The sequence below is a fragment of the Tamandua tetradactyla genome, chromosome X (genome assembly GCF_023851605.1).
Source record: "Tamandua tetradactyla isolate mTamTet1 chromosome X, mTamTet1.pri, whole genome shotgun sequence".
Lineage (NCBI taxonomy): Eukaryota > Metazoa > Chordata > Mammalia > Pilosa > Myrmecophagidae > Tamandua > Tamandua tetradactyla.
This window is the reverse complement of record NC_135353.1, coordinates 108,574,079-108,597,895: the sequence shown is the minus strand read 5'-3', so window position 1 is coordinate 108,597,895 and position 23,817 is coordinate 108,574,079. Positions and strand designations below refer to the sequence as shown.

General features: G+C 39.0%; 1 protein-coding gene across 5 annotated transcripts in view; it reads right to left on the bottom strand.

Moving 5' to 3' along the window:
• Positions 1-526: 526 nt before the first annotated feature.
• ZC4H2 (zinc finger C4H2-type containing) overlaps positions 527-23,817 on the bottom strand; it is a 113,936-nt gene continuing 90,645 nt past the window's right edge. For 4 of the 5 annotated variants that reach the window (XM_077146693.1, XM_077146692.1, XM_077146691.1 and 1 more), the window contains 4 exons: positions 5,779-5,950; positions 4,073-4,245; positions 3,106-3,268; positions 527-1,996 (listed from right to left, as the gene is read on the bottom strand). In XM_077146693.1, the coding sequence (XP_077002808.1) occupies positions 1,883-1,996; positions 3,106-3,268; positions 4,073-4,245; positions 5,779-5,950 (622 nt within the window). In that variant the 3' untranslated portion in view covers positions 527-1,882. The remainder of the gene's footprint in view (positions 1,997-3,105; positions 3,269-4,072; positions 4,246-5,778; positions 5,951-23,817) is intronic. The other variant, XM_077146696.1, reaches the window with a different exon arrangement.

Here is a 23,817-nt window from a genome sequence, read left to right as displayed (position 1 = left end):
TCAGTCGGTCATTGGATTCCTAGTACCTGGCTTTTAGACTAAAGTTATTTCAACCACCCATAATATCAAACTATTGCAAAAGGGAGACAGGGTTGAAGAAAACAATTATCAGGAAAAAAAGTAGAGAATATAATGGGATTTGGTAATCAGACAAATCTGGGTTCAAATCCTGAAACTTCCTCTCAATATCTGTTTAACTATGGACAAGTTATTTATCTTCTCTGAGTTTCAGTTTTCCTTTGTTGGAATATGGCAATAAAAATCTTAGCTTGTAAGGCTGTTTTGAAAATCAAACAAAATCATTTATATAAAGTACCTTGCCTAAGGACCTGGCACAGAATAGGGGATTTATAAATGAGAATTATCATAAATATTGGATAAATTATGTTCCATATGGTGCCTGGTTTCCTCATTTGTAATGTGGTGTAAATAAGAATGAAGAGCTAGCCAGAAGGTTAGCTATCAGAGTTAAATTGCGTTAACTCTTTTGTATAACTTGGTACACAATAGGCACTAAGTCAGCATATACTCCAATGAACAAATGTTTATTTAAAAGGATTTATACAGACATAACACACTTATTTTCAAAAAGCAGAGGAATCTTTTATATTATAAACACACAGATGCTGTGGCAACTTAAAATTACAGTCGAGGAAGGAAAGAAAAATAATCCTCTCCATCCCCAGCCTGGGACTGAGACCTGGTGCTAAAACTTTTCAAAGTCATCAAGGTCTAACCCTGCAAATCTGCAAGTGACTTGACTAAAGTCCTGGCTTTAGTGAAGGACTTGGGACTATGGGGCTATTAGGGTTTGGGGAACCCAGTGCCTTTTCTTTTGGAAGGAAGGCACAGCCCCAAGACCACCTGTAAAATCCATAGGAAAGAGGTGGCCAACAGCTGTCCTGAGCTGAGGCTTCCTTAGAGAAGAGGGCAGTCCTAAGGGAGTGAGAAATGAATGGTGGGGAAGTCTCATCTACATGCATATGTAAAGTGATTGGCATTCACTTGAATCCCAACTTACTCATCTCTGTGTTATGATGTACCATTAAGCAGGTACCAGAATAATGGTTTTGAACAAAAACAATACAGATGCCAATTTGGGGCCCTTCTCAGTCTAAGGCAGCCCTATAGCTGAGCCCCAGTGACTTCTGAGTTTGGCAGGACTTGTGGAGTGGGTCTGGTTCCCTGATTTCACTGTAGAGAACTTCTACTGATTTGCAAAGACTGAAGATATGGGAGGAAAGCCCCATAGATCCCAGGATCCCCAAACACACAGCCTGGTGCCTGAGAACATTAGTGTATCTGGGGACAGAAGGATGGCAGAAGGAGAGAACACACAGCTGTAAAATAACAACCAAGCCTTCCAAATGAATATGAAAAGGAGGGCTTATACATACTACCTCTGGGTTTTGAGGGTGAGTGTGGGGGAAATATATGCACCAAGCTTGTTAGGAAGTCCAGCAAAGAAGTTGTTTCCCTTCAAAAGCCTAAGGCAAAAGTGCAGACAGGGGGCACATTCAGGCCTCACCCAGTCCCCACATTCTACAACTCCTTAAGCCTCAAGCCTCAGGCACAAAAGACAGAATCACATCTGGGCCTTCTGCCTCTCCCTCACCTCTAAACAAGGGCAGGGGTTCAGATGAGGATAGGAGAGAAGGGATCATCAGACACTGCCATTAGCACCTGACGCACATCTCTTCTTAATCCAAAAATCTCAAAAATAGAAAGAAATAAGAACAAACTGAGAGAGGGGTTGTGCTTCCATCACATTAAATAGGAGATTTGGTGGGGGTGGGAAAGGGTCGTTTCACATGAGGACATCAAGCACTCTGGTCAAGAGAAGGAGTTATGAGCAGCAGAACTCCATTTATTCTCTCTCTCTTCATTCATCCTGCTTACGTTTTGGCTTTTTGGGGTTCCGGGACCGGCTCTTGGCTTTGCACAGAGGGCATATGGGTGCATTTCGGTGAATTTGCTGGTGACATGACAAGCACGCCTGGAGGGGGGCACAGGACAAAGAGTTAGTGGTCAGATACTTTGAGGCCATGGCTCAACCTTCTGATCTCCAGGGGCCCAAAAAGTAACTATGATTTCCCAACAGGAGGGAGAATAATCAGTGGGTGAGATCTAAGGAGGGAGATCAGTGCTCTTAGGGATCACAGAAAAAGAGAGTGAGGGATATAACCCATATCAGAGCTTGGTGTTAAAAAAAGAAATCCAAAATTTGCAGATAAGGCAAATGAGGCCTGCATAACCATTGAGTGCTATATTGGAGCATTACCTAACAGGCCCACCCAAGGATTATATCCCTAGGACAGGGGTCAGCAAACTTTATCTGTAAAGGGCAAGATAGCAAATCTTTTAGGCTTTGCAGGCCATATGGTCTCTGTCACAATTGCTCAACTCTCCCTGTTGTATGTGGAAAAAAAGGCCATAGGCAATATATAAATAAATGGGCATGGAAGTGGACCAATAAAGCTTTATTTACAAAAACAGGCAACAGGTCAGATTTGGCCTACAAGTTGTAGTTTGCCAACCCCTGCTATATGACAATGTATCTTTGTTTTGACTATTTATTTCTGATTAGAAACCAGATTCAGTGACATTATATGTTAACTCGATACATTCATAAGCTGCAAAGGTTTTTTGCCAAGTAGAGATGCAAGTCACTTCTGTTATGAAGAAAAGATGGCCACAAAGGTTATGGTTTATTGTCCTTTAGGATAGTTATGTATTTAACTTTTTACAAAATAATTTTGGCATTTCTTTCCTTTCTTGGCTATATAAATATCTGTTCCACAAATGCTCTTGGAACCAGCTTTGTAATCCTGCTGGTTCTTTCATTAGTTACACATGTGCACTATATTAATATATATATGTCATGTTTCCTACTTTTTGAGAATTATACTTTAGCAGGGGTTGCCAACTCCCCTGGGGTGGGCCAACAAAACCTATCACAGCACTCACAAGCTACCCCTTCCTATGCGTCCTAAGCAAAAGTTATTTAGGAAGGCCTAAAATAAGAAAGTTAGTCACCAGACAGTTTCCCATGGGCCTGCCTGAGGACACCTTGCTTTCCCCATATCCCCTACCCAGTTCACTCACCTTCATAGGTGGTGGCTGCTGTCTGAAGGTGGCTGTCTGCCGAGTGTCCTGCTTCCTAGCCACTTGAAGTTGTTGGGCTGCAGCAGCTGCAGCAGCCAAGGACTCAGGGATTGGGGGTTCCTGAGGCTCTGTCTGCCACTCAGCTTTCTGCTTCTCAAAGTAACTTTAGAGATAAGAGACATTGGCTAGGTCATTCTGAAAGCAAAGAGAACCTCACCTCTCTTAAGGATTCCATGTGACAGAATCAAGGATTGGGCTATGGTTCACTATAGAAGTTTCTGCATCCTCCCCAATACAAGGTTCTTCTCCCTGAGTACTAGTCACATTGTCTGCTATCAAGGGTAATCTTCCTGCTCATTGGCTTTGAGATACCCAGAAGATCAAGAAATCCCAGGGATAGTAAGGTTCTTAAAGGACATTAAGTTTCACCCTCCATCCCACGCTCCAATCCCCTTTGCAGTATTCCTACTAAGTGTCTTCAAGCCTCTGCTGGTATACATCTAGGAAGAGAAAGTTTACCACTTCCACAGGCAGTCTGCCCTACCTCAAGGAAGTAGAAGTATTTCTTCTGAGCTGAACTCTCTCTGTATAAGGTGGGACTATTTCATCACTCTAGGGTCTTAAGAAGACGTTGGAGGCCAGCCTCTGGAGATCATGAAAGCTCATCCTACTATGTTCTCAATGATTTCTGTACACCCCTTCTAGATCTTGACTTGGGAAGTGACCACTTAAGAGTAATAGACATAGTCTGAAGTAATTAAAATCACATGAAGATTTTTAAAAACCATCTAGTAATTTTAGTCTAATCATCCTTTTCCTGGTGTGGTGCCCACTCACTGACTCAAAGCCATGCAGTGAGTCAGTGAACTAGGACCTAGCTCCCTGATTCAAGCTTTTATGTTTGTGTGCATTCCACATGTATATTTGTGTGTGTATGTGTTATGCGAGGAAGACGCAAGCAGCTTACTCTAAGGAGAGCTTCTCTTCCTCTTCACACAGATCAGGGAGCCTCTGCAGGCCCAGGGTCATACGCAAGGCATCCACATGTTCCTTCAGTGGCTTATACTCATCATGCAGCCGCCGGGTAGATTCTAGCAGCTTGTTCAGGTCATTCTCAGACTGTTTGATGGTGTTTTCCATCTGGAACATAGAATGGAGTGGGCACAGAGACAAGACTCCAAGGTTCTCAGAGAGGCTCTATAGCTAAATGAGTAATAGCACAAGCTCCAGAGCCAGACCAGTCTATGGTCAACTCCTAGATCTGCCATGTCCTCTCTGTGTGATGCTGGTCAAGCCTCAGTTTCTTCTTCTGTATAATAGCAATAATAAGACAACTTCAGTGAAGATTCAATGAGAAAACTCATAGATTGTATTGAGTACAGATGCTAACACAGAGTAAAGGTTCAATAAATGGTAGCCACTCAAATGTAGGGTCTGAGAACTGGAATGGCTCTTAAGACTCATTTAGTCTGCCCCAACCCCATTTTATAGATCAGAGAACTGAAGCTCAGAGAGAAGGAACTTCCTTAAGGAAATACTTCTTAGTCAGGAGTTAACTCTATATAAAGATTCAGGGCTTCTACCTCCCAGGCTAGTGGCCTTTCTCCTAGATCAGGGGTTTTCAAAATGTGGTCCCAAGACCAGCAGCTATCAGCATCGTGTGGGACTTGTTAGGAATGCAAATTCTCAGACTCCTCCCCAGACATACAGAATTAGAAACTCCAGGGTGGAGTCCAACAATCTGTATTTTAACAGGCCCTCCAGGTGGCTCTGATGCATGCTCAAATTTGCGATCCACTGGCCTAGGTTTTCTTGTTCCTTTCACTGGCTCTATACCCCTGGCAATAAAATCTGCCAATTCCTCATTGGACTAAGGAATTCTATGATTTTTGACACAGATAATTCCAAGTGCCTAATGTTTAAACCTCACTCATATTTCCTTTAAGATCACAACTTTGCAACACCAAGGAGAGTATTGCCACAGAAATGAGTTTTCCAAGAATAGAAACTTAACTCCTTCAAAGTAATATAAAAATATATATATTTCTGATGGTTAGAGGCTCTATGGGTTGAAAGGACTTCACAAGTCAGCACCTTCAACCTCCCTTCTGATGAAGGAATCTACCAATATAACAGCCCAGATTGTCATTCAGACTCTGCTTGAATACCCCCACCAAAAGTGGGGAGCTTTTCACCTTAGCAGACAGTTCATTCTGCATGTTCCAAGAGTCTTCAAAGGAGAGACTCTAATGAGGGATCCCCAATAAGGTAGGCAGGCTGAGACCATTTATTTGATCTGGTAGGAAGCTTTAGAAACCTTTAAGCTATACTTTAGAGGCAGCTACCTACTCTGCTAACCCCTAAGTCTAGACTTCCAGACTCCCTGAAGGAAAGCACATAGGAGCTAAAAGAGCCCTTAAGGTTACTGAGTCCCTCTCATAGTGCAGAGAGGGAAACTGAGGCCCAGAGAGAAGAAGAGTCCTGTCCAGTGATAGGCAGCCAGTTAGTGATAGAGCCAGGGCTGTAACTCAGAATTTCTGCCTCCTTCCACCACCACCTGCTCCCTGCTCCTACTGTTTGACCACAGCCACTTCACAAGCGAGGCCATAGGACTCACTACTGGTATTTCTCCAAGGTACCCTGAAGGTAGACTCTAGTCAGCTAGCCACATACCACATTGATGTCAGCATGGATCAGGCGAAGTTCCTCCACATGGGCCATCTTCTCCTGTAGCAGGAGGTCCATCTCCTGCTTATATTCTTTCAGGTGCCTCTCTTCTGACTCAAGGGCCTCAAACTCAGCCTTCAACCGGGACTTGATCTTCTCCATCTGCAGGGTCTTGTTCCTACAATTCCCAAGAAGCAGTAAACAGGTCAATAGGAGGAGAGAGGAAAATGGAAATGGAATGTGGAGTCAGGTGCTAAGCTAGGGCCATCTTTCCAAGCCACCCACCCTCCAGGTACAGCCAACCTAAAGTCATCCCCAAAAAGTTAGGATATGCTTTATTTTAAGACAAACACTCAGTAGGTTGCAACTGGGGATGATTTTTCCCCTTATGAGGAATCTGCAAATATGTGGGATAGATTTTAGTCATCAAATTGATTCAAGAGAAAGCACTACTGATATAGGGCCAGGGATGCTAAATGGCCTACTGATGTACAGGAAAGTTTCACATCACAAAGATCTCCTATACATGATGCCAAGAGCAACTTCTTCAAAAATACTAGAACAGCACTGTCCAAAAACCTTTCTGCAATGGTGGAAATTGTTCTGTATCTGTAGTTACTAGGCACATGATACCATTGAGCACTTGAAATGAATTAATGCAACTGAGGTATGGAACTTTTACTTTTATTTGACTTTAATTAATTGAACTTTAAATTTAAATAACCACACATGGACAATGACTCTTGTATTAGACAGTACAGCTCTAGAGGGTGAACTCATCAGTTTCAGAGGAGGAAGAAGAAGATGCATGAGTCATCTCTTTCCTTTTTAGAAAAATAAGAACTTGTTTCTGGTGGTTAAATCCCTATTGAATAACCTTTGGCTCAATAACCCTATACCTGGGAATCTATTCTAAGGAAATAATTCAATAAATCCAAAAGTTAAAAAACAGGGATGTGGAATATTTGGCAGCTTTTACAAGGGATCGTTATGAAGACCTGTGAAATGGAAAGTGTTGAAGATGTGACATGTGACATGGAAAAAGGATATATAATAGGATAGCACAAGTGCAATGACTAAACAAGGAAAGAAACTGGCAGGGGTATGCTTTCAAGGGCCTTTAAGGGCTTTTAAGGCCTGCCCATGGCAAGGGGTTACAAGCTTTAGATGACAGTTGCTCTGAGGAACATTACTGGCCTTCCACTGGCTCCCTACTCACAAGTTTTCAGATCCTCCTAGTTATCAGCCCCTAACTCAAATTTGGCATGTCCTTTTTTTTTCTTTTTTTAATTTTTTAATTTTTTTAAATACCAAAAAACACCAAACAAACGCAAACATTCTTAACTTTTGATCATTCCATTCTACATATATAATCAGTGATTCACAATATCATCACACAGTTGCATATTCATCATTATGACCATTTCTTGGAATATTTGCATCTATTCAGAAAAAGAAATAAAAAGAAAACTGAAAAAAAATTCATACATACCATACCCCTTACACCACCCTTTCATTGATCACTAACATTTCAATATAAATTTATTTTAACATTTGCTCCCCCTATTATTTATTTTTATTCCATATGCTCTATTCATCTGTTGATAAGGGAGCTAAAAGGAGCATCAGACACAAGGTTTTCACAATCACACATTCACACTGTGAAAGCTATATCATTATACAATCATCTTCAAGAAGCATGGCTACTGGAACACAACCTTACATTTTCAGGCAGGTTCCTCCAGCCTCTCAATTACATCTTGACTAACACAGCGATATCTATTTAATGTGTCAGGATAACCTCTTCACTCTGTTTGGAATCTCTCAGCCACTGGCACTTTATTTTGTCTCACTTCACTCTTCCCCCTTTTGGTCAAGAAGGTTTTCTCAATCCGTTGTGGCTGAGTCTCCACTCAATTTAGGGGTTTTCTCAATCCCTTGATGCTGAGTCTCAGTTCATTCTATAATTTCTGTCCCACATTGCCAGGAAGGTCCACAACCCTGGGAGTCATGTCCCATGTAGACAGGGGGAGAATGGTGAGTTTGCTTGTTGTGTTGGCTGGAGAGAGAGGCCACACCTGAGCAATAAAAGAGGTTCTCTTGGGGATGACTCTTCAGCCTAATTTTAAGTAGGATTGACCAATCCTTTGTTGGGTTAACTTTCATATGAACAAACCCCAAGACAAGGGGCTCAGCCTACATCTTTGGTTGTCCACATTGCTTGTGAGAATATCAAGAATTCAACTTGGGGAAGTTGAATTTTCCTCCTTTCTCACCATTCCCTGAAGGGGACTTGGCAAATACTTTTTTATTCACTGTTCAAATCACTCTGGACAAACCAACAAAATCTCATGTCCTACTCATGGTTCCATGTACTTACGGTGTTCAGTTAAGCTGTCTACATAAGTTATATCAAGAAATGCACTAGTCAAAATATGAATTTTGTACCAAATAAACATTTTTTGTTTCAGTCTCAGACATAAGGTAAAACTTTAAAATATTAATTACCATCTATTTTCAGCACCCTGCAGTAATGACATTCCTTTGTTCTTCCTCATGCAAAAACACTTTTAAATTCATACATTTAGCCACTATCATTATATACTCTAGGCATTCCAAGATTATACTATCTCAGTCTTTATCGTCTATCTTTCTTTCTGATTTCATTTGTGCCCCCAGCCCTCCTCCCTCTATCATTATCACATTCAGCTTCATTCAGTGTTTTAACACAATTGTATTACAGTTAGGTAGTATTGTGCTGTCCATTTCTGAGTTTTTACATTCAGTCCTGTTGCACAATCTTTATCCCTTCAGCGCCAATTATGCAATATCTTACTCTATTTCTATCTCCTGATGGTCTCTTACCAATGAAATTCTCCAAGTTTATTCACTGTCAGTTTATATCAGTGAGACCATGCAGTATTTGTCCTTTTGTTTCTGGCTAATCTCACTCAGCATAAAGTCCTTGTGATAGATTCAGTTGTCAACCAAAGCAGGAGAAAATTCCTAGTTATACTGCTGTGGACATGAGCCAATGGCATGTGAACCTCATCTGTTTCTGATTACATCTGCAGTCACCTAAGAGGTGTGCCTGCTGCAATGAATGATGTTTTAATTAACTGGCTGTACTCAAATGAGAGAGCTCAATGTAGCACAGCCCAAGCAGCTCAGCATACCTCATCTCATTACCTGCAGCTCAGCCCAAACTTTTGGTGGTGCTGAAAGAACTCACCCTTGGGAAAGTTGTTGGAACACAGAGGTCTGGAGAGAAGGCCAGCAGAGACTATCCTGTGCCTTCCCACAGAAGAAAGAACCTCAGTTCAAAGTTAGCCACCTTTCCTCTGAAGAATTAACTAAATAAATCCCCTTTTATGAAAAGCCAATCCATCTCTGTTGTGTTGCATTCTGGCAGCTAGTAAACTAGAACAGTCCTTAAGATCCATCCATATTGTTACATACTTCATAACTTTATTGTGTCTTACACCTGCATAATATTCCATCGTATGTATATACCACAGTTTGTTTAGCCACTGATGTGTTGATGGACATTTTGGATGTTTCCATCTCTTCGCAATTGTAAATAATGCTGCTATAAACATTGGTGTGCAAATTTCCATTTGTGTCCTTGCCCTTATGTCCTCTGAGTAGATACCGAGCAATGGGTCAAATGGCAATTCTATATTAAGCTTTCTGAGGAACTGCCAAACTGCCTTCCACAGTGGTTGTACCATTTGACATTCCCACCAACAGTGGATAATTATGCTTCTTTCTCCATTTCCTCTCCAGCACTTGTTATTTTCTGCTTTATTGATAATTGCCATTCTGGTGGATGTGAAATGATATCTCACTGTGGTTTTGATTTGCATTTCTCTAATAGACAAGGAAGTTGAACATCTCTTCATGTGCCTTTTGGCCATTTGTATTTTCTTTTCTGAGAAATGTCTGTTCAAGTCTTTTGCCCGTTTTGTAACTGGTTTTCTGTCTTTTTGTTGTTGTGTTGAACAACTCTATATAAATTCTGGATACTAGACCTTTGTTGGATATATCGTTTCCAAATATTGTCTCCCATTGTGTAGGATGTCTTTTTACTTTCTTGATGAAGTTCTTTGATGCACAAAAGTGTTTAATTTTGAGGAGTTTCCATTGATTTCTTTCTTTCTTCAATGCGGCTGCTTTGGGTGTAAGGTCTAGGAAACTGCCTTCTAATATAAGATTTATAAGACATTTCCCTACATTTTCTTCTAACAGTTTTATCATCTTAGATCTAATGTTTAGGTCTTTGATCCACTTTGAGTTAATTTTTGTATGGGGTGTGAGATATGGATCCTCTTTCATTCTTTTGCATATGGATATCCAGTTCTCTATGCACCATTTATTGAAGAGACTGTTCTGTCCCAGTTGAAAAGGCTTGACTGCTTTACAAAAGATCAATTGTCCATAGATGAGAAGGTCAAAATCTGAACACTCTATTCTATTCCATTGGTCAGTATATCTATTTTTATGCCAGTACCATGCTGTTTTAACCACTGTAGCCTCATAATACACCTTAGAGGCAGGTAGCGTGAGACTTCCACCTTCATTTTTTTTCCCCTCAGGATACTTTTAGGTATTCAGGGCACCCTGCCCCTCCAGATAAATTTGCTTATTGGTTTTTCTATTTCTGAAAAGATGTTGGAATTTTAATTGGTATTGCATTGAATCTGTAATTCAATTTAGGTAAGAGTGGCATCTTAACTATATTTAGTCTTCCAATCCGTGAACATGGCATGCCTTTCCATCTACTTAGGTCTTCCGTGATTTCTTTTAACAATTTCTTGTAGTTTTCTTTGTATAGGTTTTTTGTCTCTTTACTTAAATTTATTCCTAAATATTTTATTCTTTTGGTTGCAATTGTAAATGGAATTCTTTTCTTGATTTCCCCATTAGACTTTTGATTACTAGAGTATGGAAAACACTACAGATTTTTGAGGGTTGATCTTGTAACCTGCCACTTTGCTGTACTCATTTATTAGCTCTAGTAGTTTTGCTGTGGATTTTTCAGGGTTTTTGACATATAGCATCTAATCATCTGCAAACAGTGAGAGTTTTAGTTCTTCCTTTCCAATTTTGATGCCTTGTATTTCTTTTTCTTGTCTGATTGCTCTGGCTAGACCTCTCAACACAATGTTGAATAACAGTGGTGATAGTGGACATCCTTGTCTTGTTCCTGATCTTAGGGGGAAAGTTATCAGTTTTTCCCCATTGAGGATGATATTAGCTGTGGGTTTTTCATATATTCCCTTTATCATTTTAAGGAAGTTCCCTTGTATTTCTACCCTTTGAAGTGTTTTCAACAGGAAAGGATGTTGAATTTTGTCAAATGCCTTTTCTGCATCAATGGAAATGATCATGTGGTTTTTCTGCTTTGATTTGTTGATAAGGGGTATTACATTAATTGATTTTCTTATGCTGAACCATTCTTGCATACCTGGGATGAATCCTACTTGGTCATGATGCATAATTCTTTCAATGTGTTGCTGGATTTGATTTGCTAGAATTTTTGTTGAGGACTTTTGCATCTATAGTCACTACAGAGATTGGTCGATAGTTTGTTTTTGTAATATCTTTGTCTCGCTTTGGTATGAGGGTGATGTTGGCTTCATAGAACGAGTTAGGTTGCTTTCCCTCCTCTTCAATTTTTTTGAAGAGCTTGAGCAGGATTGGTACTAATTCTTTCTGGAATGTTTGGTAGAATTCACATATGAAGCCATTTGGTCCTGAACTTTTCTTTTGGGGAGCTTCTTAATGACTGATTTAATTTCTTTACTTGTGATTGGCTTGTTGAGGTCGTCTATTTCTTCTCGAGTCAAAGTTGATTGTTCATGCCTTTCTAGAAAGTTGTCCATTTCATCTACATTGTCATATTTATTAGCAAAAAGTTGTTCATAGAATCCTGTCATTACTTCATTTCTGTTGGGTCAGTGGTTATGTCTCCTCTTTCATTTCTGATCTTATTTATCTGCATCCCCTCTCTTCTTCTTTTTGTCACTCTTGCTAAGGGTCCATCAATCTTACTGATTTTCTCAAAGAACCAGCTTCTGGTTTTTTTTATTTTCTCAAATTTTTTCATGTTCTCAATTTCATTTATTTCTGCTTAATCTTTATTATTTCTTTCCTTTTGCTTGCTTTGGGATTCATTTGCTGTTCTTTCTTCCAAGTGGACAGTTAATTCCTCCATGTTTGCCTTTCTTCTTTTTTGATATAGGCATTTAGGGTAAGAAATCTCCCTCTTAGCACTGCCTTTGCTGTACCCCATAAATTTTGTTATGGTGTGTTTTCATTTTCATTTGCCTCAAAATATTTACTGATTTCTCTTGTAATTTCTTCCTTGACCCACTGGTTGTTTAAGAGTGTGTTGTTGAGCCTCCACATATTTGGAAATTTTCTGGCACTCTGCCTATTATTGATTTCCAACTTCATTCCTTTATGATCTGAGAAAGTGTTTTGTATGATTTCAATCTTTTTAAATTGATTGAGACATGTTTTGTGACCCAGCATATGGTCTATCCTTGAGAATGATCCAGGAGCACTTGAGAACAAGGTGCATACTGCTGTTGTGGAGTATAATGCTCTATATATGTCATTTATTGTAATATTCAAATTCTCTGTTTCTTTATTGATCCTCTGTCTATATGTTGTGTCCATTGATGAAAGTGTGGATTTGAAGTCTCCAACTATTATGGTAGATGTGTCTACTTCTCTATTCAGTGTTTTCAGTGTTTGCCTCATGTATTTTGGAGCATTACGGCTTGGTGCATAAACATTTATGATTGTTATGTCTTCTTGTTGAATTCTTTATTAAAACATATTGTCCTTCTTTGTCTCTTTTAACTTTTTCACATTTGCATTCCAATTCGTTGGATATTACTATAGTTACTTCTACTCTTTTCTGATTGGTGTTTGCATGAAATATCTTTTCCCAGCCTTTCACTTCCAACCTATGTTTATAGTTGGGTCTAAATGGATTTTCTGTAGACAGCATATGGATGGGTCCTGTTTTTTAATACATTCTGCCAGCCTACGTCTTTTGATTGGGGAGTTTAATCCATTAACATTTAGTGTTATTACTGTACGGGTAGTACTTTCTTGCCATTTTGTCTTTTCGATTTTATATGTCACATCTAATTTTTCATCTTTTTACCTTTACTGATAGTCTTCTTTTCTAAACTCTTCTCCACACCTCTCTCTCCTGTCTTTTTGTATCTGCCTCTAGTGCTCCCTTTAGTATTTCTTGCAGACCCAATCTCTTGGTCACAAATTCAGTGACTTTTTGACAGAAAACGTTTTAATTTCTCCCTCATTTTGAAGGACAATTTTGCTGGATATAGAATTCTTGGTTGGCAGATTTTCTCTTTTAGTAATTTAAATATATCATCCCACTGTCTTCTCGCCTTCATGGTTTCTGCTGAGAAATCTATGCATAGTCTTATTTGGCTTCCCTTGTATGTAATGGATTGCTTTCCTCTTACTGCTTTCAAGATTCTCTCTTTCTCTTTGACCTTTGATATTCTGATTAGTAAGCGTCTTGGAGTATGTCTATTTGGATCTATTCTCTTTGGGGTATGCTGCACTTGTTGGATCTGTAATTTTAAGTCTTTCATAAGAGTCAGGAAATTTTCAGTGATAATTTCCTCCATTGGTTTTTCTCCTCCTTTTCCCATCTCTTCTCCTTCTGGGACACCCACAACACCTATATTCATGCACTTCATATTGCCATTCAATTTCCTGAGTCCCTGCTCATACTTTTCCATTTTTTCCCTATATTTTCTTTTGCTTGTCCCATTTCAGATGTTCCTTCTTCCAGTTCACTAATCCTATCTTCTCTCTAAATCTAACATTGTAGGTTTCCATTGTTTTTGTCATCTCTTCTACTGTGCTTTTCATTCCCATAAGTTCTGTGATTGTTTTTTCAGAGTTTCAGTTTCTTCTTTTTGTTCACTTCTTGCCTTCTTTATATCCTCCCTCAATTCATTGATTTGGTTTTTCATGAGGATTTCCATGTCTGTTCATACATTCTGAATTAATTGTTTCAACTCCTGTATCTCATTTGAATTGTTGGTTTGTTCCTTTCACTGGGTCATATCTTCAATTCTCCTAATGTGATTTATTATTTTTTGCTGGTGTCTAGGCATTTTATCACTTTAATTAGTTTATTCTGGAGATTGTTTTCATTTCTTTTACCTAGGGTTTTCTTGCTGGATGAATTTGTTGTCTGTCTGTTCTTTGACATTCAGTTCAGCTTTTTCTGGACCACTAGCTTAAGTTTTGTTTAACAGAGGAGAATTTTTAGGTTCTTGTTTTCTTGTTTATTGCCCTGCCTGTATGGTGCCTTTTCCCCCCACCCTTAGGAGTGTCTTAGGTATTATAGACCTCAGCCAGATTTTCCCAGAACACACTGGCCTCCTGTCAGGAGGAAAGAGTCACCTGCATCAGTTTTCCCTGAGGGTGAGACCCAGCAGGTTGAAAGACTTCCCTGTGAAGTCTCTGGACTCTGTTTTTCTTATCCTGCCCAGTATGTGGCACTTGTCTGCCTACAGGTCCCACCAGCATAAGATGATGTGGTACCTTTAACTTTGGCAAACTCTCCCTGCTGGGGACATGGTGGAGACAGAGGAGAGGTTGTAGGCTGGTTTTAACGGCTTCAAGTTACCAAGTCCTGGGGTCTGAATTCCTAAAGGGAGTGATTCCACCTGAGTTGGGCCTCACCCTTTCCCTGGAGAAGGCACAGGCTCCAGACAAGCTCTCAAACAAGTTTGTTTCTGCCTTTGCCTGGGGCAGTTGCAGCCTGAAAAGCCCTGCTGCTGTATCCAAAGGCAGTCAAGCCATAAAACACGACCACAAAAATCTGTTTCTTTTTTTTTCTTTTTCCATCAGCCTTGCCCCTTGGTGCCAGGGCAAAAATCAGCTACCTCTGCTTTGACCAGGTTCACCTGAGCTGGGGGTCTATTTTTAGTAGTCAGAATTTGTGAATTAATACCACACTTGAAGCTTAGTTGCACTCAGCCCCTGCTGCTGGTAAAGTCCCTTCCCTTTCCCCTCTGGGAAGCAGCCTGTGGGGGAGGGATGCTGGCCACTGCAGCTTGGGGAACTCACGGTTCTGTGTGGGCTTGCAGCCAGTCCAGCTGGTCCAGACTGGGGTACGCTGTGTGTCAGGTCAGTCATGTGGCCCCAGGAGCTGTTCTTTACTATTCCTGGTTATTTAGTAGCTGTTCTGGAGGACAAACTAAATCCCACACCTTGCTAAGCTGCCATATTGGCACCACCTTCCTTTTTTTTTTTTGCCTCAATAGGTACCATCCTCCCTGCCTTAGCCCATCCCACAGGTTTCTATCTCCTGCTTCAAGAGGTGGCCCACAATGTCACAGGACCACAGAAAGAATTGTGATTGATGGATAGGATGATGAGGGGAGATTTTCTTTCTATATTCAAATTTTTCTTTTCATGTTGTTACATTGTTTTTATCTCTAAAATGGGTAAAGGGAGAGATGATATTATCCCATTTCTAGAGCAGAAAAATAAGTATAGTAGCTTTCTCAGGACCACAGAGATAGTAAACCAGGAGTTGAGATTTGAAACCATGGATCTCTTATATACACTATCCACTATCTCACAATGCCCCTGAATGGGGTTACTAGGCTGAAAGATACAAAAATACTAAGGTTTCTTGTTATAGCTGGTCAACTATCTTTCAGAGGGATAATACTGATTTGTATTGGTCGATTGCTTATTTATTTAGAAACCTTCCTACACAGATTTTATTCTCTTCCTCTTCTAGATTATATGCAGAGCAATCCAAACTTTGCATGCAGTTACCTCATTTTAAAGATGGAAAAACTGAGATTCAGGGTGATATAGTGTCTTGCCCTAAGTAGCACAGACAGTTGGAGCAGTATTAGGCCTAGAACTCATTTCTACAGACAGCATATCATGAAAGGAGCATGGGCTTTAGATTCAGACCTGAGTATAAATCCCAGTTCTGCTTCCTCACTAGCTATATGGCCTTGGACAATACTAGTAACAACTATGTTTATACAAATATTTTATTCATTCCTATTGATATATAAATATATATAAATGTATGATATGCAATCATCTAAGATGTACAATTGATGGTTCAAAATATCATCATATAGCTGTGCATTTATCATTGAAATTGACTTTTAAAATTTTTTTGTGAAAAATAACATACAAAAAAGCAATAAATTTCAAAGCACATCACAACTATTATTTGTAGAACAGATTTCAAAGTTTAGTATAGGTTACAATTTCACAATTTCAGGTTTTTACTTCTAGCTGCTCTAAGATATTGGAAACTAAAACAAATATCAATATAATGATTCAGCAATCATACTTGTTTGTATATTTATATTGAGCACCTACTATGAGTCAATTACAGAGATATAAAAATACATTCAACAATTATTTATTGAGTACCTATCATATATCAGGTAAATACATGTTGGAGAAGAGAACAGGACAGTTTATGGACAGGAAACTTAATCTAACAAGGAAAACAGATGCTAAACACATGGTTACATGTAAAACATGTGATGATAGTAGTAAGGAGATACAAAATGCAATGGGAGGATGCAACAAAGGGATGTAACATAGTCTGAGGAATATTATGGTCAAGTGGGTGGACATGGGAAGCTTCCCCAAGAAGCTGAGGGAGGATATGGCATCTAAGCTGAGACCTAAAGAACGAGTAAGAGTTTGCTGGCAAGCAGAGGTGGATGCAGAGAAAAGCAGACCAGGCAAAGAGAACAGCATGAACAACAATGGCCCTGGAGCAGAAAAGAGTGTGGCATATTAGAGTAAATGAATGAAGGCCACTGAGGCTGTAGCATCTACTTTAAAACAGAGAGGGACTTGAGATGAAATTAGGGAGATTGGAACAGGCTAGAACACAGCTTGGAGGTTGGGAAAAGGGGTCAGGACGTTTTATCTTCAGGGGAAGAGGGAATCACTATACAGATTTAAGCATTAAGAGAGTGACATAATCCAATCACCTTGCTACACTTCTCTCAACCTTGACTTCCTCATCAGTAGCATGAGAATAGCATCTACTTTACAGGTTATGTGGTTACAATTAAATGAGCTAATTCATGTAAAGCCCCTAAGCAGAGTATGTGGCACATGGTGGGCAGTCAACAAATGACAGCACTCCCCCTTTCTCATGGGGCCCAGCTCCTCTTGCCAAGGTTATCTCCTTTATCACAGTAGACTGAATTGTACTGTAAAGAGTCTACAGTGACTAGGGTCCATGTGTGTGTGAACATGTGTGTTTGTGCACATGTATACATATATTAGTGTGAGTAGCCAGGGATATTACTGATTGCTAAGATGAAAATACCAGTCATCAGTGTAAGTCAGCATACCTCATAATGTCAAGATAAATAATGGCATTTTCTGTGGCTGAGCCAAACTTTCCTAACTTGTAATCAATTCAATTAAGATGGCAGTAGCCACCATTAAATCAGAGCTGAGAGGTCTCTCAGACACTTCACAGAAATCAACATGGTATTTCTTTCCCTGCTTAGATGAGTGCCTTTTATCTACTCCTCCCTTCATACCTGCTTCTGCTCATAGTACCTCATGTGTATGACAGGAGATACTGCAATCCAAACTAAATCAAAATAGGCCAAAATTTTTTCACCTGGTGAGGTCACATTCAAGAGCTGCCTATATTTGGAAAAACAAAGGTACAAAATCTTCCTTAAAGCACTACTGGCATCTCTTCTCCCTGGGGAGGAAAGCAGTCACCTAAAAAATAACTGTCTCATCCTTTGGTTATGAGGACCATGGTAACTGTAACATCTACCTCCATCCAAGATATTTTGGGGTCTCTGGCATTTGCCCACTGTGGCAAGAAATAGCAGGACAAGAGACACTGATGGAAAGGAAGAAGGTCCATGAGTATTGGTTTGGCAGGGAAAGCAATGTTACAAAGATGAGATTCAAAGTTAGCCTGTTTGCTGCTGCTATTTAAAAGCCAGCTTTTTCTGGGGGGCACCTGGCCCATCCTTTAGTAAAGAGACAGCAGGCTTTGATAGTGTCACAGTTACCTCTCAGCACTTGTGTGCCAATATCAGGGCAGTGGGGGCAGTTCACCCTGGGTGCAGGCAATAAGGGACTAGATTGTCTGCAGAGAATTAAAAAATAATAATAGGTTTAGCAGTTCCAAAAAAAGTTAAATATAGAATTACCCTATGACCCAGAAATTCCACCTCTAGGTATCTACCCAAAAGAAATGAAAGTGATTCAAACAGATACTTGTACATAAAGTGTTCATAGGAGCATTATTCACAATAACTAAAATAGGAAAACAACTGAAGTGTCCATCAACAGATGAATGGATAAACAAAATGGAGAATATCCATACAATGGAATATTATGCAGCCACAAAAAAGTATGATACATACTAATAATGGACAAACCTTGAAAACATTATGCTAAGTGAAATAAGCCAGACACTAAAGGAAAACCATTGCATGATTCCACTTACATAAAATATAAGTGGAAATATAGGCAAATTTAGTAGTGATAGTAAATTGGAGGTTACCAAGGGCTCAGGGGAGGGTGGAATGGGCAGTTATATCTTAATGGGTACAGAGTTTCTGTTTCCAGTGATGGAAAAGTTTGGATAATAGATTGTGGTAATGGTTATACAACATTATGAATGTAGCTAATAGCACCAAATTATATAGTTAAAATGGCAAATTTTGCTATGTATATCTTATCACTAAATACTTTTAAAAAAATAATAAAACCAATTAAAAGGCAGCCTGCTCTTTATTATCACCATGCACTGGCAATTCTAAATAATGCCCCAAAGGTTATATCTTACATAATTGTTGAACAATTACAAAACCAAGAAATTGACATTGGAATAATCCATTGGGTTTTATTCAGATTTCACCATACCCACCTCCTTCCTCATTAGTTTCCCCATACTTAACTCCTGGTAACCACTAATCTGTTATCCATCTCTATAATTTTGTCATTTCAAGAATGTTTTATAATTAGACTCATATAGAATATAACCACTTACAACTGACACCACTAAGTGAAATTCCTTTTAGATCCATCTAAGCTGTAGGGTATAAAGTCTGTTCCCTTTTATTACTGAATGGTATTCCATGGTATAGATGTAGTATAGTTTGTTTAAACATTCACCCAAGAAGGACATATAGGCTGATTCTGGCATTTTGCTATTAAGAATGCAGTAGTTTGAATATTCATGTACAAATATTTTTGTGACCATAAGTTTTCATTTCTCTTGGATAAATGAACAAGAGTGCAACTACTGGGTCATACGGTAATTACATGCTTAGATTTTAAAGAAACTGCTAAACTGTTTCCCAAACTACCATTTCACATGCCTACCAGAAATTTATGAACAATCCAGTTTCTATATAACCTGATCACCTACTTTTTAAAGCTGTTCTAGTAAGCATGTAGTGATACCTCATTATGACTGTAATTTGAATTTTCATAGTGACTAGTGATGTTGAACTTCTTTTTGCCCTCCATATATTTCTCCCATGAAATGTCTGTTGGGGGGGGTCCATTTTCTATTAGATTGTTTTATGACTGTTGAATCTTAAGAGTTCTTTATATTCTAGATATGAATCCTCTGTTAGGATATGTGGTTTGTAAATATTTTCCCCCACACAGTAGTGTGCCTTTCATTCTTTCAATGGGTTCTTTAGCAGAAACATTATTAAATTTTGACAATGTCAAATATACATATATTTTTCATTTATGGATTGTGTTTGGTGTCATGTCTAAAACAAATCACCAAACCCTAGGTCCCAGAGAGTTTCTTCTATGTTATCTTCTAATTTCATAGTTACATTTAAATCTTCAATTCATTCGGAGTAAATTTTTGTACATGGTGTGAAGTTTAGGTAGCAGCTCATTTGTTTTGACCTACAAAACTCTAGGACAATTTGCTGAAAAGACTAATCTTTCTCCATTGAATGGGTTTTGTACCTCTGTCAAAAATCAGTTGGTCAACAATGAGATAACATCTCACACCCTCTAGAATGGCCATTATCAAAAAAACAGAAAATGACAAGTGCTAGAAAGGATGTAGAGAAAGAGGCACACTTATACACTGTTGGTGGGAATGTAAAATGGTACAACCACTGTAGAAAGCAATTTGGCAGTTCCTCAGCAAGTTAAGCATAGAATTGCCATGTGATCCAGCAATCCCACATGTAGGTATCTATGCAAGGACATGAGGGCAAGGACACAAATGGACATTTGCACCCCAATATTTATAGCAGCATTATGTATAATTGTCAAGAGATGGAAACAGCCCAAATGTCCATCAATGGATGAATGGCTAAACAAGCTGTGGTATATAAATATGATGGAATATTATGCAACTGTAGGACAGAATAAAGTCATGAAGCATGTAACAACATGGATGGATCTTGAGGACATTATGCTGAGTAAAATTAGCCATTAACAAAAAGACAAATACTGTATGGTCTCGCTGATATGAACTAATATTAATGAGTGAATGTAGAGAATTTAAGTTAAGAGAGCAGGTAATCAGGAGATAGAAATAGGGTAGAGACTAGGTAATTGGTGCTGAAGGAATACAGACTGTGCAACAGGACTGACTGTAAAAATTCAGAAATAGATACCACAATATTCTCTGATTGTAGCACAATAATATAAGTACACTGAATGAAGCTGAGCCTGAGCCTGATAGAGGGAGAAGGGTTGGGGGCACACATGAAACCAAAAGGAAAGATAGAGGATAAAAGCTGAGATGGTATAATTTAGGAACACCTAGAGTGTACCATGATAGTGATTAAATGTAAAAATTAAAAAATGTTTTTACATGAGGAAGAACAAAGGAATATCAGTATTGCAAGGTGTTGACAATAGATGGCATATGAGAAAAAGTACAATCAAAGCAAGTTAGGGTCTAAAGTCAATGGTAACACTATAATATATTTCCAATGACTGTAACAAAGACGTTATGCCAAAACTAAATATCAGTGGGTAGGGGAATTGGGAAAGGGATATGGATTCTTTGTGGAAGAAAAGGAAATGCTTTCAGATAGTGAATGGTGTTGAAGGCACGTTATACACTTAGGCTGGATTATATGATGTGTGAATAAAACTATTTAAAAATGAACAGAGAAGAGGGACGAGGGCTGGAGGCACAAATGAAACTAGAAGGAAAGATAGATGAGAAAGACCAAGATGGTATAATTTAGGAATGCCTAGAGTGTACAATGATAGTGATTAAATGAACAAATTAAAAAATGCTTTTCCATGAGGAAGAACAAAGGAATGCCATTATTGCAGTGTGTTGAAAGTAAATAGTAATTCGTATTTTAAAACTTCAAATTATATGTGAGACTCAAGCAAAAAATGTTTATTTGGTACAAAATTTACATTTTGACCAGTACATCTCCTAATATAACTTATACAGTCAGTTTAATTGAACACCATAAGTACATGGAACCTTGAATAGGGCATGAAATTTTGCAAATTTGTCCAGAGTGATGCCCTGATAAATCCCAGAGTGATTTGAACAGTGAATAAAAAAGTATTTGCAAATTCCCATTGGGGTAATGGCAAGAAAGGGGGAAAATTCAACCTCCCCTTTTGGAGAATCCCTGATATGCTCAAAAGCAGTGGGGACAACCAAATCAACAGCCTGAGCCCTCAATCTTGGAGTTTCTTCATATGAAACTTATCCCCACAAAGGACAGACTAAGCCTACTTAAAATTAGACCTAAGAGTCAGCCCCAGAAAACCTCTTTTGTTACTCAGATGTGGTCTATCTCTCTCTTAGCCAACATGGCAAGCAAACTCACAGCCCTCCCTTCTCTGTGCGGGACATGAATCCCAGGGAGCTAAACCTCCCTGGCAACATGGGACAGAAATCCTAGAATGAACTGGGACTCAGCATCAAGGGACTGAGAAAACTTCCTTGACTGAAAGGAGGAAGAGAGAAATGAGACAAAATAAAGTTTTAGTGGTTGAAAGATTTCAAACAGAGTCAAGAGGTTATCTGGGAGGTTACTCTTATGCATTTTATAGATATCCCCTTTTTAGTTTAAAGGTATATTAAAGAGGTGAGAGGGAAGTTCCTGAAACTGTAGAGCTGTGTTTAAGTAGCCATGCTTCTTGAAGACAAATGCATAATGATATAGCTTTTGCAATGTGACTATGTGATTGTGGAAAAAAAAACTAAAATTATGGAATTGTAACACATGTCAAACTCTGAAATATGTTCTACAACTAACTATGGTGCAGTGCTTTGAAATTTATATCTTTTTTGTACATATATTATTTTTCACCAAAAAAAAAAAGGAAGGAAAAAAGGTCAATTGTGATGATAAAAAAATATTTAAGCCTTCTATCATTCTATATTCTGGAGCACCTAGGAGGAAAAATGTGAGAGGAGAGAGGAAAAATATGAGAGGAGAGAGGATTGTATGGTAACCCATCACAAACTTTGGGAATTGTCCTGTAACTACTTGTTGAAGAGTGCTTTGAAAATTATTGCCTTTTTATTTCTTTGCTTTGTATGAATGCTATACTATACAATAAAATAAGTTAAAATAAAAAAATAAAAAAGAGCTTCCACCCAGATAGAAAGATCTAAGGTGATGGTGGAATTATACAGAAAAGGTAGGGTTTAACAAATGAATATGACTGCTGAATCATGAAATTGATATTTCTTTTAGTCTCCAGTATCTTAGGACAGCTAGAAAAAAAACTCATACCAAACTCTGAAATCTGTTCTACAACTACTTGTGCTGTGCTTGAAAATGTTATTTTTCACAAAAAAGAAAAAAAGTTGATTGTGATGACAAAGAAATATTTATTTCTTCTAGCCTCCTATGTTCTGGAACAGCTTGAAGGAAAAATCTAAGATGCTATGATAGCCCATAACAAACTCTGGGATCTGTCCTATAAATACTTGTTGAAGAGTGCTTAGAAAACTATTGCTTTTTTGTTTCTTTATTTTGCATATGTGATATATTACACAATAAAAAATGTTAAAGAAAAAATGGAGAATACTGGGGTCCAAGATAACGGCTTAATGAGGTGTGGGTTTTAGTTCATCCTCCAGGGCAGCTAGTAAATAGCTAGGAACAGTAGACCAACTGCTAGGGCCACAAGAGTGAATGGACACACAATGTACACCAGTCTGGACAAGCTGGACCAGCTGCAATTCCACTCAGAACCATGAGTCCCCCAAGCCATGGAGGATGGTGCCCCTCCCCCACATTCTGATTCCCAGAGGGGAAAGGAAAGAGACTTTACAAGCAGCAAGTGGCTCAGCTCAAGCAAGATCCAATTGTGGAATTAAGTAACAAATTTTGACTACTAAGAATAAGCCCTCAGCTCAGCTCAACCTCTAATAAAAGCCGAGATTGCTGGGCTTTGCCCCAGTGCAGAGGGGGCAGGGCTGATGGAAAAAGAAAAAATAATAACAGGTGTTTTTGGGTCAGACAGCACAAAATACTTGAAATGGTCTGGGCCCTGAAGGAAAAGAGGGAGCACATAAGACCTGGAGACACATAAAGGAATGTACCAATTTAAGCTCTTGATTAGCAAACCCAAGATATGGGGGTCCTGCTCTGGAAAGGATTTTTTTCTTTTCTTTTGTGTGGCTCTGTTTCTACAGCTTGACTGCTCTTTGGATACAACTGCAAGGCCTCTCAGGCTCCAACGGCCCCAGGTAAGGGCAAAATTAAGTTTGTCTGACAGCTTGTCTGGAGGCTGTGCATTCCCAGGAGAGTGGTGGGGCTGAGCTCAGGTGGAATCCCTTCCTCAAGGAATTCAGACCCTGCCTACAAACTCTCCTCTGTCTCAACCACACTCCCAGCAGGGAGAGTCTGCTGAAATGAAAGGTACCACATCACTTTAAGCTGGTGGGACCTGCAGGCAAACAAGTGCTACATACTGGGCAGGACAGGAAAAAACACAGAGTCTAGAGGCTTCAAAGGAAAGTCTTTCAATCTG